A 12,982-nucleotide genomic window follows, 5' to 3' on the forward strand; every position below is an offset into this window, starting at 1 on the left:
TACTCGACGTTAAAACCCAACGTTTCGCGCGACACAAAACACCGCCAGAGCACGTTTCTCTCTTTTCCGTTTTTTAATTAACAATTTTCAATGACTCTCCGCCGACGCACGCCGCACTTCAACGTCCCGAAAACGAATATTCATCGAGATGCGCGAAATCGAACGCAATCGACTCGATACACTCGATCAGAGCTCGTCTAATTCACCTAACGATAATAATATTAATATATATTATTATGTTCGTACATATATTTATATATATATTCATTTATTTATATTATTACGTAACACGAGCGAAAGTATTACATCTCCCCCCCTCCCCTCCCCTCCTCCCGCTCTGGAAACGTTGGATTTTCACACAGCACTGGTAAAGTTCGTAACCCTTAACTAGGCTTACCTCAGAACGCTTATAACCAATAAATAGACATCGACAACTAATTACAAACGTTTTCGAACGAGGCGACGTCGAAGCGCCTCGATGAAACGCGTATCGCGTGTACGCCCACGCGTGCGTCGAAGCTCGTTACGAAGTCAACGATCCGACGGAAAAGGTGTACACGTGCGGACGTGTCGACTACAATAAATACAACGCTTTCTATTCGTTCGACTAATCGATCCTTAATCGTGTCCTCCATATTTGATCGGGGAGACGACGGTCGATCGTCGACGATCCCGTGACGGAGGAAAGTCGTTCGCCAAGTCGAATCAACATCAACTGGCCGCTCAAGGCCGAAAAAAAGTTACCCCCCACCACCACGCGTCGTCCATCCACCCCCGCCACGTCGCTTGGCTGCTCTGCTAGGCACACGCGCATTGTCTCTCCAGAGTTTAACCCTTTCGCTGTAGGAATCTCCGTGACAAAAACTGTACGCTGCAAATTTATAGCAGTGGTCGAGGCTGTGTGTTCAGTTGCTAGAGGCGGTTCAAGATTTGAGAAACTCCGCCATGTTGCGTTTACAGTAAAACCTCTATAATTGCGAGAGATTCGGAAGAACCATAGGAAGTATATCTCCACTACTTGTGTTCATGATCTGTTACTTTTACCTTCAACATCAGGCATTTATCGAGATTCTACTGTACAGCATGTAGGGGGGTAACAGAGTCGCTCGAGGAGTTCGTATAAAATTAGGAATTGTACGCGATTTTAACGACCTTTAGAACTATCGGACCGTACAGTTGATTTCTGGAGCTGTAAAAATTACCCGACACTGTCCACGTTCCCTTTCATCCAAGAATCGTCTCAGGACCTCCAGCGGATCTAGGGTTCCTACTTGCAGTTTCCTCTCGGAGAGGACCGTGCCAATTGACTTTGATCCGACCGTGTATTTCTCCCCGCTCGTTCGTAACATAGCGACACGATTGCCAAACGAGCTTCTCGTTAATGAAAAGTCAATTACCAATAATGAAATGGCGTCCTGCGGACACGAAACGATCGCGTTAAGGAGTCCATTATCGCGAACTACTAGAATTCTAATCACTCCGATGTTTTTTCGCGGGTCCAACTCCCCGAACGCGAAGCGCCACTTGGTTCGTTCGCGACAAATAAATTATTCACAGCGTCGCGGCGCCTTCGTTGACGAGCGGGATCCGCGGATCCGACGAGAATAATCCCGCGTCCATTTCTCTGGCGTCCAGTTCGCGGATCCTCGACGCGTAGAACATCGACGAGTCCATTTGCTGGTCTCGTTCGATCGGCCTGGTCCGGAAACGGGATTTCGGGGATCACGCGCAGTCCAAGGACGCCAAGGACGCAGGACTGTGCGGTCCGCCGAGCATGAATGGAGGACTCATCGGCGGACCGCCACTTCCGGTGCTGTTCCCATAAAGCTCAAGGTCGCCAAGGGAACCGCCGTCCACGCCGCCGTCGCACTTGTCCGATTTCCCCTCTTGCTTCAGCACCATGCGCCGCCATTTTGCGCGGGCGTTCTGGAACCAGACCTGCGAACAGAGAGAGAGACAGGCGACAGGTGAGTGTCGAGCTTTTTCACGTTCGCTCGAAGGGGTGATCGAGGGACAGACAGAATCGCCAGTAGTCGAGAAATCGCTAGGTTTTTGGGAGAACCTTTTTAAAAACTTTTATCCCGACGGCTTCGGTCGGCTAGGTCCGAGCGTCCATGATCGCTCGAGCGTGTGACAATGGTCTACCGGATTGTTTGCTTAACCCTTTGCACGATACAAACTTAATTAACGAATTAAAACAAATTTTTAATTACGATGCGTTTGTAAATTTTTCTGGGGGAAAAGAACAATTTCAATTCTCTAAAATGGCATGATAACATTGCATCGGTTGCTTATATCGAAATACATTCTTGGAGCGCAAAGGGTTGATAATTGTATTAAGTTTGGATAATATTTATGAAATTTGCGCGAGTAATTTATGGAATTTTTATTATTTAACAGTGTGTACTGATTAATAAAAATAAAAGCAGTTGCCCTTGAATAAATAGTCTAAAAATAAGCGAACGTCTTTCTGTTTCAATATCTAGTAATTAACAAACTTATAAAACTTCTTAGCAGAATGGAAATTGAGGAACTTGTTATACGCGTAAATTGATACTTTCAAAGAGGGAAAGATTTTCGAGGTACTCTTTTGGAGAGCCACGAATGCTTAAACATGAATAATGCTCTTATCGCTAGGAACACGTTCGAATAGATCGTTGAAATTTACAGATAAATGCTTACTTTTAAGTATCAAAAGTTATTAGGCATTTGTGATTCACGAGGTATTCGCAAAGCTCTGTTCAACAGTACAGACGACAACTGCTAACTGTTTGCATTCTAATTATCTCAGAGCTTGGAACTAGGAGAAATCCTCCATTAAATACAAATAATTGTCGTCAGCTTCCAAGCATTCTTCGTCGTCGAACTCGGAACTCTCGGTGGTCGATTCCAAAAATTCTCAAGGCGATTTCGAAAACGATAGAATACCATTCCATTATTAAAATCTAGCAAATTCTAAGTCACTGAACATTTTAGGGAAGCACGTAACACCGATAAACTCATAAAGTCATAAATTATTTCTCTCGTAGTTTCTCTTCTACGATTCACTCGTTCTTGCAAGCATGGTTTCTATAACTTATTGCGTAAACTCTTGTAACGATACACTCTCCTGCAATTTCCCTGGCGGTAGGAAGGCAGATCCTCCGGTTCACGGAGTTACAACCCCCATTTTTCTTCCCTTCCACCAACACATTACGGTTCGCTAAGTTTCGAGCACAGGATTTTCCACCGCGAAACTAGAAAAATTCGTTCTCAAGTTCAGACATCGAGAAAGATAAGAATGTTACCAAACTTACAAAAATAAGTACCGAATCAAGCTTTAGGTTACGCAGTATACAAAGGTTTAAGATCAAAATTGTAGTCTCGCAAAGAATTGCAAGGTTTACACGTCCGGCGGTGAACGCGTTGCAATTCCAAGCGTCCCGATGCCTCCGCCTCCGTTCTTCGAATTCGTGCGGGCAAAGTGCCGCTCCCGTGAAACGAAGAGACGTCGCGCCCCTATCCGGGGATTATCCTGAACGGCGCGTCGTTACACTTGACGCCCGAAAAGAAACGCGGCGACCGGGACAAAAGGGGAAGAACACTCGGAGGAACGAGGACCAAAAAGCTCGCGCGCCTCGTATATATCTTCATCGAGAGGGCTTACACGCGAAGGGGGGTGGGGGAGGGAGTAATTTAAATGCAACAGCACGCGCGCACCGGCACGTCAGCGACGGGTCCTGGGCCCTGCTAGGATAGCTACATCGTCCGTACAATGCAACAATATATAATGCGACGACGCACACTCGAGGCTCTCCTCCATCCCCCCTTTCCTCCCCCTCCTCCTCAGTGTGGTTCTCTACCCCCTGTGTTCCTGATAGATAAAAGACGACCTCGATGCACCGGGATCCGCGTCGCCATTTTCAAGATAGTCTCCTCCCCCGCGGACTGAAAACCAGGAGAGACTTCCAACCGACACAACGTGGGCCTCCCCTTCGTGGTCGAAGCGTACGAGTGTTTCTCTCCGCGGTGCGCACGCGATAGACCCGCGTCTGTGTGCGAGTTAGGTGCTCGCGTCCGTGAGCGTGTGCAAGCCAACACGCACACAGTCGACGAAAGAGGAGAGCGGCGACGAACGCAGCCGCGGCGAATGAGCGAGTATTCGTGCGTTTCGCGATCAATATCAAGCAAGATGGCGACCAAGAACCCTACGCCGCACCGAATACAATAGGCTGGCTCTCTCTCTCTCTTTCTCTCTCTCTCTTTCTCTCTCTCTCTCTCTCCCTCTGTCTCTCTCTATGTTTCTCCCTTGCTCTCCTCCTCCTCCCCCGGGCCACCCGACGACCCCAGTCTTTTCTCTTTCTCTATATCTTCTTTGGCTGCTGCCGGCGCCATCGAGTCACCGCGTCTGCATGGATCCCAAGGCGAGTCTGTGCTCCCGGTTCCAGCTAAAGTGCCAAGGATTTCGAGGATTTTACCCTTTCGTCACGAGGGAGAAGCTCCGGGCTTTGTAGTCGCGACGGTTTTGTCCTAAACGCTCAGGATGCGTCGAGCTAATGGACTCAGGGACGCGCCAAGGGCTGCTGGATGCAAGGATGCGAAGTTTGTTGCACGGAAACGGATGCAAGAATGGAGGCGCGGCGAACGGGACGTCGAAAGAACGCTCTTTGGGAGTTCTCCGGCGAACCGCGTGTTTTGGGGGTTCCGTGCCAGCATGGAAGCTTCTAGGAAGAGTTAGGAATCTAGGAAATTTTTAATTTACTCGATCTCAGAAACAGAGGATGTCAAATTCTCGATAGGGGAAAAGATAGTTTGAAATTAAAGAGTTAGCGAAACTCGTGAAACTGAGGCGTGGTATTTACTCATAAGGAGAATCTCATATCATAACAATCGTAACTGGAATTATAGCCGTAGACTTTGCTCAGTCGAAAAGTATTAGTCAGTTTTAGTCATATATAGCGATTACTGGAAATTAAACATCAAAAACTGCAATTTCTTCGGCCGAATCTGATTCGAACAAGGTGGATATTTCTCAGTCAAAAAGCATTAGTCAGCATTGATCATACTTTGAGTCCCAAGATATATTTCCGTATTATTTCGTCATGGTGCCTATTACCGGTAATTAAACACCAGAAACCGCAATTCCTTCACCCGAGACGCTCACTCACGCCCAAAACCTTCCGCCAACCCATGAAATTGGTCCGTGGAACGGCTGACGATCCTCAAACCGTCCATCAGGGCCTTCCTCGAGCGGCACAGATTAATTTCCCATAAAAACCCAGGGGTCCAGCCGCGAAACAACCGGAAGCTGTCTCGGTGTTCCCTGAGCGGGCCCGAAAGCCCAGAAGCTCGGAAGCACGAGGACTAATCGACGGGTAACCGGTGATTCCGTTGGTCCGGGGGCAGCGTTAATCGTCGATCCGCGATCGATCGGCGGTCCCTGGGCCGAATTAAAGCGCGGGAGGGCCAACTGAATAGATTCGCCTATGTAATTTAACGGTAGTGGGTTAACGAGAGCAGCGGCGGTCGCGCTCGTTACAACAAAACTTCGCCGACCAGACCCGACCGGGGGGATTTCGAGCAGCGGCGGATTGACGGAGGGCCATAATTACGGAGAAAGGCCACAGAGGCTTCGTCGACGGAAATATCACGCGGCCCATGCGGTTCTTTTACCTCAACGCGCCGCCGGCAGCACGCACTAATTGGGAGAAGCGCGCGCGTACGTCTCCGCGGGTTCGGCCGCACGTGAATATTTTTATAGGAGTCCCGGCATACGCGCGACCAGGGGGAAAGAAAAAAAAAAAGGAAAAAATACGCATCGAGAACCACCGGCTATCCATCTTCCAGCCGCGATTTTTCTCTGCACCTTTCTCTGCTTTTTCTCCATCCCTTTTTTTTCTTTTTCTGAAAGCAACCGCGTCTCCCCCCTTCTACCCTCGACTGTCCTTTCTTCGTCGGATAGCGAGAGGATCGTATTCGAGAAATTATCACGTATTAAATACGACTCGAATTCGCGCGAGACTCCTTGAATCCCCTGAAAACTCAGAGGATCCCACGATTTTCTATTAATACTTTTTCTTAAGGAAAATTCTATTACTCGAAATCCCGAAACAATGTCGGAAGAAAATTTTGTAATTATATTCGAACAGCGAGGAATTAACAGAGTTTGTATTTACACGAATAAAACTGACCTATACTCGGCACTTATTCATCCCGTCAGTCTCGAGATTTTTCCGCGCGTTTCTCGGCGTTTTTCCATTTTTTTCTCGTTTGTTTTTGTTCCTTTAACCAAGCACTGGAAAACAGCCTCCTCCTTCCCTAGACCGTTCTTTCGCCGTCGTGCGATGGATATCTGACGTTGCTCGCGAGAGAGACCATCTTCGAGACTTTCTACCGTGCGTTCGTGTGCTTTATTTTGGTACCAGTCGGAGAGCTCCGTTCGCAAAGAAGATCGGGGAAATCTTGCTACGACGGAACGGAGGAATCGACCAAGAGTTTTTTGTACGATTCCCTTAATGAGACTTTCTGCGAGCCTTTTTCTTCGCGATTTGTTCGTTTTCACGCGCCGCTCGGAATAATTCGCGGCACGACCGAATAAAAGGCGTTCCTTCGCTCGGGAATAAATACTAAATCCTAGAGTACCGTTCTCTTTTAATAACGGGGCTTCCTTTTCCAAGATGATTTTGAGGATCCTACGCGCCATTAACAAAAGCTCTTTCAATATTCCTCGCGAGAGCCTTCGATATTTTTATTCGTTAAAGTAGTTTAATATATTTTTTATTGAGCGAGATGTTACTCAAAAATTCATTACCCATCCTCTTCAGGGTATACACTTGGGAATAAATATTCGCAATTCACTCAATTATACAGGAAAGTGTATTAGTTACGAATTTTATAAGAGGTTCAACAAATTTTCGGTTTACAAAAGTGTCCTGATCCTGATTCACGCGATAAATCGCGAAAGTAGCAAAGGGAAGAACCATTCAATAACGAAAATAGTGCTCGAATCGTTGAATTTTTGAAACTCTGAAAGAACGACCGCCGTATTTATCTTCGTTGCAAGTCAGAAAACAGGGCACAACAATTTTCTCTGGCCTTTTCGCGCACTAACAATCTCTTCTATCTTTAACCTCCCACCGAGAGCGCGTGTTTCGGCGTTTCAAGGGCCGCAGAAATAAACGTAACGCGGTCGCATAAATTCCAAAGACACAGCCCGAATCGAACAACACGAGGACGGCACCGACGATACAATCTGTCCAAAACGACGTATACCCAAAGGTCCCGGATACTTTTAGCGTCTATGAAGGGCGTCATGCGTCATTGACGCCGCGCACTAATTGGAGGAGGCCGCTCGCTCGCCCCGACGCGAATACTTTTCCCGCGAAGCCACCCTGTAAATTTCACTTTAATTACGCATCGCGACGATTCCGCGACACTTCGCACGCGTTACGAATCGCTCGTTGGCCAGCCTTCCTCTCCCTCGTAAATACTCTATTTATTTAAACGATAACCATGTTATTTTGTAAAACCAGTACGCTTTGATGACCACACTTTCTATTTCAAAGTCTACTTTCTGCGCAAACTCGTGCTTATCTGGTCTTTAAGATAAAGTTACCACGTATTCGGTTCTAAAACAAGGAACGAAACTGGACGCAAAGTTCTGATGTAAATAATATTTATAGAAAATCATGCTTGGTAATATGCTTTAATAGATTCTGCGACAGTTAGGAACGCTGGAAGGCCACGTTTATTATCAGTTGTGTCTAAAGTTGTGTATTTCTAGCGAATCACTTTATCGAGTAAAAAATAGATCTCCGAATAAGTGTATTTTTGTAAATGCAGTTTGGAATTTTGTAAGTAAAAAATTCGTGTATTTGAACTATTCAGAGGTGAACAGTTCTGGTCTGATTGGTTATAGTATAATCTACTTCCTACAAACTCGGGAGAGAGAATCCATAGGAAAGAGATTATACCAGACACCAGCTTCTTATTTTTGCATAATAAATATCGTTCTCTCTGTCAACGTTTATATCATAATAGGCATTTCATTGTTATAACACATCATAGCGTTAATTCTGTGAACGATGACACATGTAACATTTTACCTGCTCAATTTTACGCCTACCGTTCGCGACGAATTGTCTCGAAACGAGGCACGAAAGAGCCAAGTGACAGAGACCCGTGTATCGTCAGACAACAGACTTTGATCGAACGCTAGCCGCCGAGGCACGCTCGATCGCGACACGAGGCTCGATTTGCTCGAAACGACGCGACTCTAGACTATGGGAATCGTGGCAAATCTTACCTGCAGCACCCTTTTTGGCAAGCCAGTTTTCTGGGAAAGTTGCTTGAGATCCTTCGCATCGGGATTGTGATTGATCGCGAAGTAACTCTTCATCGTCCTTAACTGGTGATGCTTGAAACTCGTTCTCATTCGTTTTGTTCTGCTGTTGGAACCAGGCATGCCGGGAGTAGCCGGGCCCCCTCTACCGAAGGGCATATCTATGTAGTCCGCGTTTAAATCTGCAACATAAATCCCAACATCCGGATTATGCGTCTTAATTAAACACCGGTGTCGCGCGGGTATTTTTGAAACCGCCCGTATCGGGTGTATCAGGACGGTGGATCTTTTCCGGCGGCGTTCGAACTCTCCGCGAGGGGTTGGACCAGTTAGATTTATGTTTCGGCTGGAACACCGTCCATCGTTCCGATACCACTTACGTCAACGTTCCGGCAACATTGTTACGATGTTACATTGTTCGCTGTGCGTTCGAGTTATCGTTTCGCGTAAACGGGTTACTTGGGGAATTCCTTTGGGGGAAAAAGGGAAGGCTTTAAAATTTTTTCTCTATCATCGATGTACTGTAATATACAGGGTGTTCGGCCACCCTTGGGAAAAATTTTAATGGGAAACTCTAGAGGCCAAAATAAAACGAAAATCAAGAATACCAATTTGTTGATGGAGGCTTCGTTAAAAAGTTATTAACGTTTAAAATTTCACCCGTACTGAATTTATTTCTCGAAAATGTGCAGGATATCGGGGGCATGTCTATTCACCAGAAACGATTGTAATTGACCCCCGCAACCGAAAATAATTTTTCCAGAACGATTTGAAATTTTTTAATTTTGTCGATTTTCATACCTTCACGAATTTTTTTCTCGAAAGTGGATAGGATTTCAAGTGTATGCCTAATGACCAAACATGATTGTAATTGACCCCCGCAACCGAAAATAATTTTTCCAGAACGATTTGAAATTTTCTTTTTTCGCCGAAAAATTTAGGCACCCCCTGTCGATTTTTCTTTAAAATTTGTTTTTCATTTTTAATACATTTGTTTGACGTTCTACAGAAAAGTTGTCTAATACTTTTTTGTAGGTACCCATGGGCTCTACTTCAGAAAAAAGTTTCATGGAAATACATTTACTATTGTAGGAGATATTGTCGTTTGAAAATTGAACCATTTTTATAGGGTTTTTCTTATTTTTCGGGGTTAAGGAACAACTTTTCGAATATTTTTATAATTGCTACATATTCTACACTAAAATACGCGGCGTTTGGCTTTTTGAACATTAAAATCGTCCAATCCGTTCAGGAGTTATGACATTTTAAAGATACGCATGAAATTTCAGAGAAGCATTTCTAGCCTCGCATTAGATTTTCGATAAGCAATTTTTTTTTCGAAAATGCGTAAGATTTCGGGGGTATATGTAATGACCAAAAATGATTGCAATCGGCCCCTGCAATCGAAAATAATTTTTTTAGAACGATTTGAAAAATTTTTAATTTAATTTTTTAATAACTTTTTAACGAAGCCTCAATCGAGAAATTGAATTTCTTGATTTTCGTCTTATTTTGGCCTCTAGAATCTCCCATTACAATTTTTCCCAGGGGTGGCTGAACACCCTGTATAGATGGGGGGCACCCAAAATATCGGAACTAAAAAATTTCTATTTTTGATATTGAATTTATGAGAATATTTTGACTGTACGAATTCACTGTCAGCAAATAATCAGGAAAATAATTGTATGCGCTTCTGTGCATCGTCGAGCATGGGAAATGTAATTGTACCTTTTTTAAAATAAAAATTATACTTTTAATTAGACTAGAGAGAAAATCTCTACAGAAAAGCACTGTAGAACTCACGATCTAAACACGTTAGTTCAAAAGTTATGACAATTAAAATTTTGCTAAATTAAACTCTAACTTTTGTCTTATATTTTTATGCCATATTCTGATACCTGTTCAAAGGCGAATATAAATATTAAAAAATAAATGGTACTGGGTAATGTTTGCAATAATCTGTATTTCGACAAACCGCCCTAACGCGTAGAAACCCTCGCAAAATTAAGTAACAAGAAGCTACCAAGATCTCCTAACTTTTCACTAGCTAGATTCCCTCAGTCCCGAATGGGTTAACAAAATTGTACCGCGTAAACGAGCATGAAATTTCATGGATTTAGATCGATGATCGTATTGACAGGGTCTGTGCGCGTCCCGATGGCGAATAAAGTTCTCGAAGCGAGGATCGCAAGAGCCGAGGCAACGCGAAGAACCGTCGGAAGCGGGCAATGCCGCCGGTCGCGACTCTAGCGCTGTTTGATGTGTATCACAGCTCATTAGCTCCTCGAGTGCAAACAAGAAGGGTGATAGCGTATGCGAAAGACCAGTGGATACACGGCCAATTACAACTCTATGCAGCAAATAGTTTGTAGGCACGATACCTCATTCCGGGTATACCTATCTTGTCCTCGAGACTTCGCTTGTCCCGGAAGATAAAGCGCCGCTTGACAGTCGCTGAACGACCGCGGGCCTCCGGTAGTCGATGAATCGACCGGATCGATAAGATCGAGATCGCTACGGTTATCGTCCGTTCATCTACGCCAGCTCCGGTAACTAGAGCGAGCGATTTTTTTTTTTTTTATCAGTTTACCACTCATTGGCCGCTGGGATTAATTGATGATTTTCATCCAGAGAGGATCGAGATTTTTTTTTTTCGAAAATTTTATTTGCAACGCGGGTAATACAAGAACCATCACTCGATCGCAAAAAGCTCGGGGCTCGAGGGGTGGGAGTCGAGGTTATCGACGAGTTAAATTTTCATTACCGAAAAATATATTTATCGGCAGTTCTGAGGCCCTTTAAGCGATTAACGTTCCGCTACTCGTCGTTAAACCGGGGTTATTTGAGCTCTGCTGCCATATCGGGGGATGGTGAATGTTAAATTATTTTAGAAGCAGAAATTTTGTGTTTCACTGATTACCGTGAACGTCGGAGGCCGTTGCTCTTTTAATGAATACTTGAACTATCGATATTGTGATCGGGTAGTGGTAGCTCAGAATAAATTACTGACATATTTTTCCTACGATGCAAACAAGTTAAACATAGATGTTGATCGTTTAAAAATATACGTCTTTAAATAACGATTTTACTCCAAATTGAAACGTCTCCCGTGCCCGTCGGGGCTCAAATAGCCAATCTCAAATTTCTAAAAGAAGACCCGCAACGTCTCATTCACGGACAAGCCCGGCCTTCTTCTCTGGTCGCGACGAAAAAGCGACGAAGATCGTCGAAAAATAGAAAATACAAAGCAAACGTTAATGTTCCGAGCGGGCCGGATGACCTTGCCAGAAAAAAAGGCCCGATCGACGCAGAAGTCCCCGCTATCAAATTATTTTATTTCCGACGATAAATTCTCGCGCTTCGTCCGGACCAGCCCTCGAACGAGCAAATAGAAGAAAGTAATTTCCAGTCATTCGTGAATCCGCAACATTACCCACGGTAAAAAAAAAGAAAGAGGCACCGGATGAAAATGAAGTCGATCAAAACTTTTACAATAATTCTAAAATTAACTGTAGAATTCTACGCGATAAATTAATCAACCAGAACAGCTTGGTTGATAAGTCGCAGATCAAAACTTTCGATTGCAAATAACTTGCTCCTATACAAAATCTTTCTAAAACCGGTCTGAACTTGTGGAATTCTACCACGAGCGTGTGCTAAGTTTACCAACACGAACTTAATGTAAAGACTTAAATTATAACAATATTGCATACTTTGACTTCTGCACATTCGTCTGCAATGCGATTAAAATTGACAGAAGTAAGAGTCGACAATTTAATAATACCTCCCTCGATAACGTTCGCATCGCGGATCAAGCCAGCGAACGTTAACAAGAGATCACCGTAGAACGATTCACTTTTGCGGCAATTCCAATCCTTCCTGCATATCTCGACTTCTGAATGATTTTAGAACCAGTAGTATAAACACACATTGAACATTTTTCTCTGTTCGCTCTCGGTGTTTCTCCCTTTCGCGTGCAACGCGATCAAGCTTAACAATCGACAATTTAATAGTACCAGATCGCTGTAAAACGAATCCACGCGAACGTAGCAACCCGTGGTCCGATTCGCTTTCACGGCAATCAGAATTTTCAGTCCGTAAAGATCGGCTCGTCGAAACAAAACAGGAACGAAAGAAGGAACTGAAAACTGCAAAAAGGGGAACAAGAGGACGAAAAACTGGTCGTCGGTCCCGTGGACTCTCGGTTGGTGGTTCCGTCGATCCGCTCGACGCGAGGAGCCGTTGTTCCCACGGTCGGTCAACAATCGAAAATTAAGTTCTTCGCTGGTCGGGAGGAAAGGAAGCTGCCGCCGAGTGCCGGCGCGCTCTGCCCACGCGCGACACGTACACGCTTTGTTGGGATTGGATTCGTGAATTTATGTCGCGCCGACAAATTTTATCAGGGTTCGGTGGCAAACACCGCACGCCCACGCGCGCCCGTAAATCACGCCGAGGGAGTCGGGATTCGTGTATCCGGGACGCGCGGTGTACGTGCGCGATCTGACCGCTCGCTGGAGACGTCTCGCGGACCAGAACTGCTCACGGGTCTTGGAACCTGAGGCCGGGGGAGGAGAAGACCAGGCCTCTGTCGCGGTGGAATTTTCGGCGATTGCCATCGCGGAACAACCGCCCGCCAAGAATAATGAAAATCCCGGCCGGGTA

At 45.1% G+C, this 12,982-nt stretch overlaps 1 protein-coding gene across 4 annotated transcripts in view; it reads right to left on the bottom strand.

Moving 5' to 3' along the window:
* Positions 1–277: 277 nt before the first annotated feature.
* LOC143346684 (protein apterous-like) overlaps positions 278–12,982 on the bottom strand; it is an 84,076-nt gene continuing 71,371 nt past the window's right edge. The window contains exons 5-7 of one of the 4 annotated variants that reach the window (XR_013080492.1): positions 8,285–8,502; positions 1,153–1,938; positions 278–1,017 (exon numbers count right to left, since the gene is read on the bottom strand). Coding sequence is in view for 3 of the 4 variants with exons in the window: in XM_076775021.1 (XP_076631136.1) it covers positions 1,723–1,938; positions 8,285–8,502 (434 nt within the window). In the remaining variant the exon portion in view is untranslated. Of the gene's footprint in view, positions 1,939–8,284; positions 8,503–12,982 lie in introns of all 4 variants that reach the window. The other 3 variants (XM_076775021.1, XM_076775019.1, XM_076775020.1) reach the window with 3 other exon arrangements.

This window comes from Colletes latitarsis, chromosome 10 (assembly GCF_051014445.1).
Source record: "Colletes latitarsis isolate SP2378_abdomen chromosome 10, iyColLati1, whole genome shotgun sequence".
NCBI lineage: Eukaryota > Metazoa > Arthropoda > Insecta > Hymenoptera > Colletidae > Colletes > Colletes latitarsis.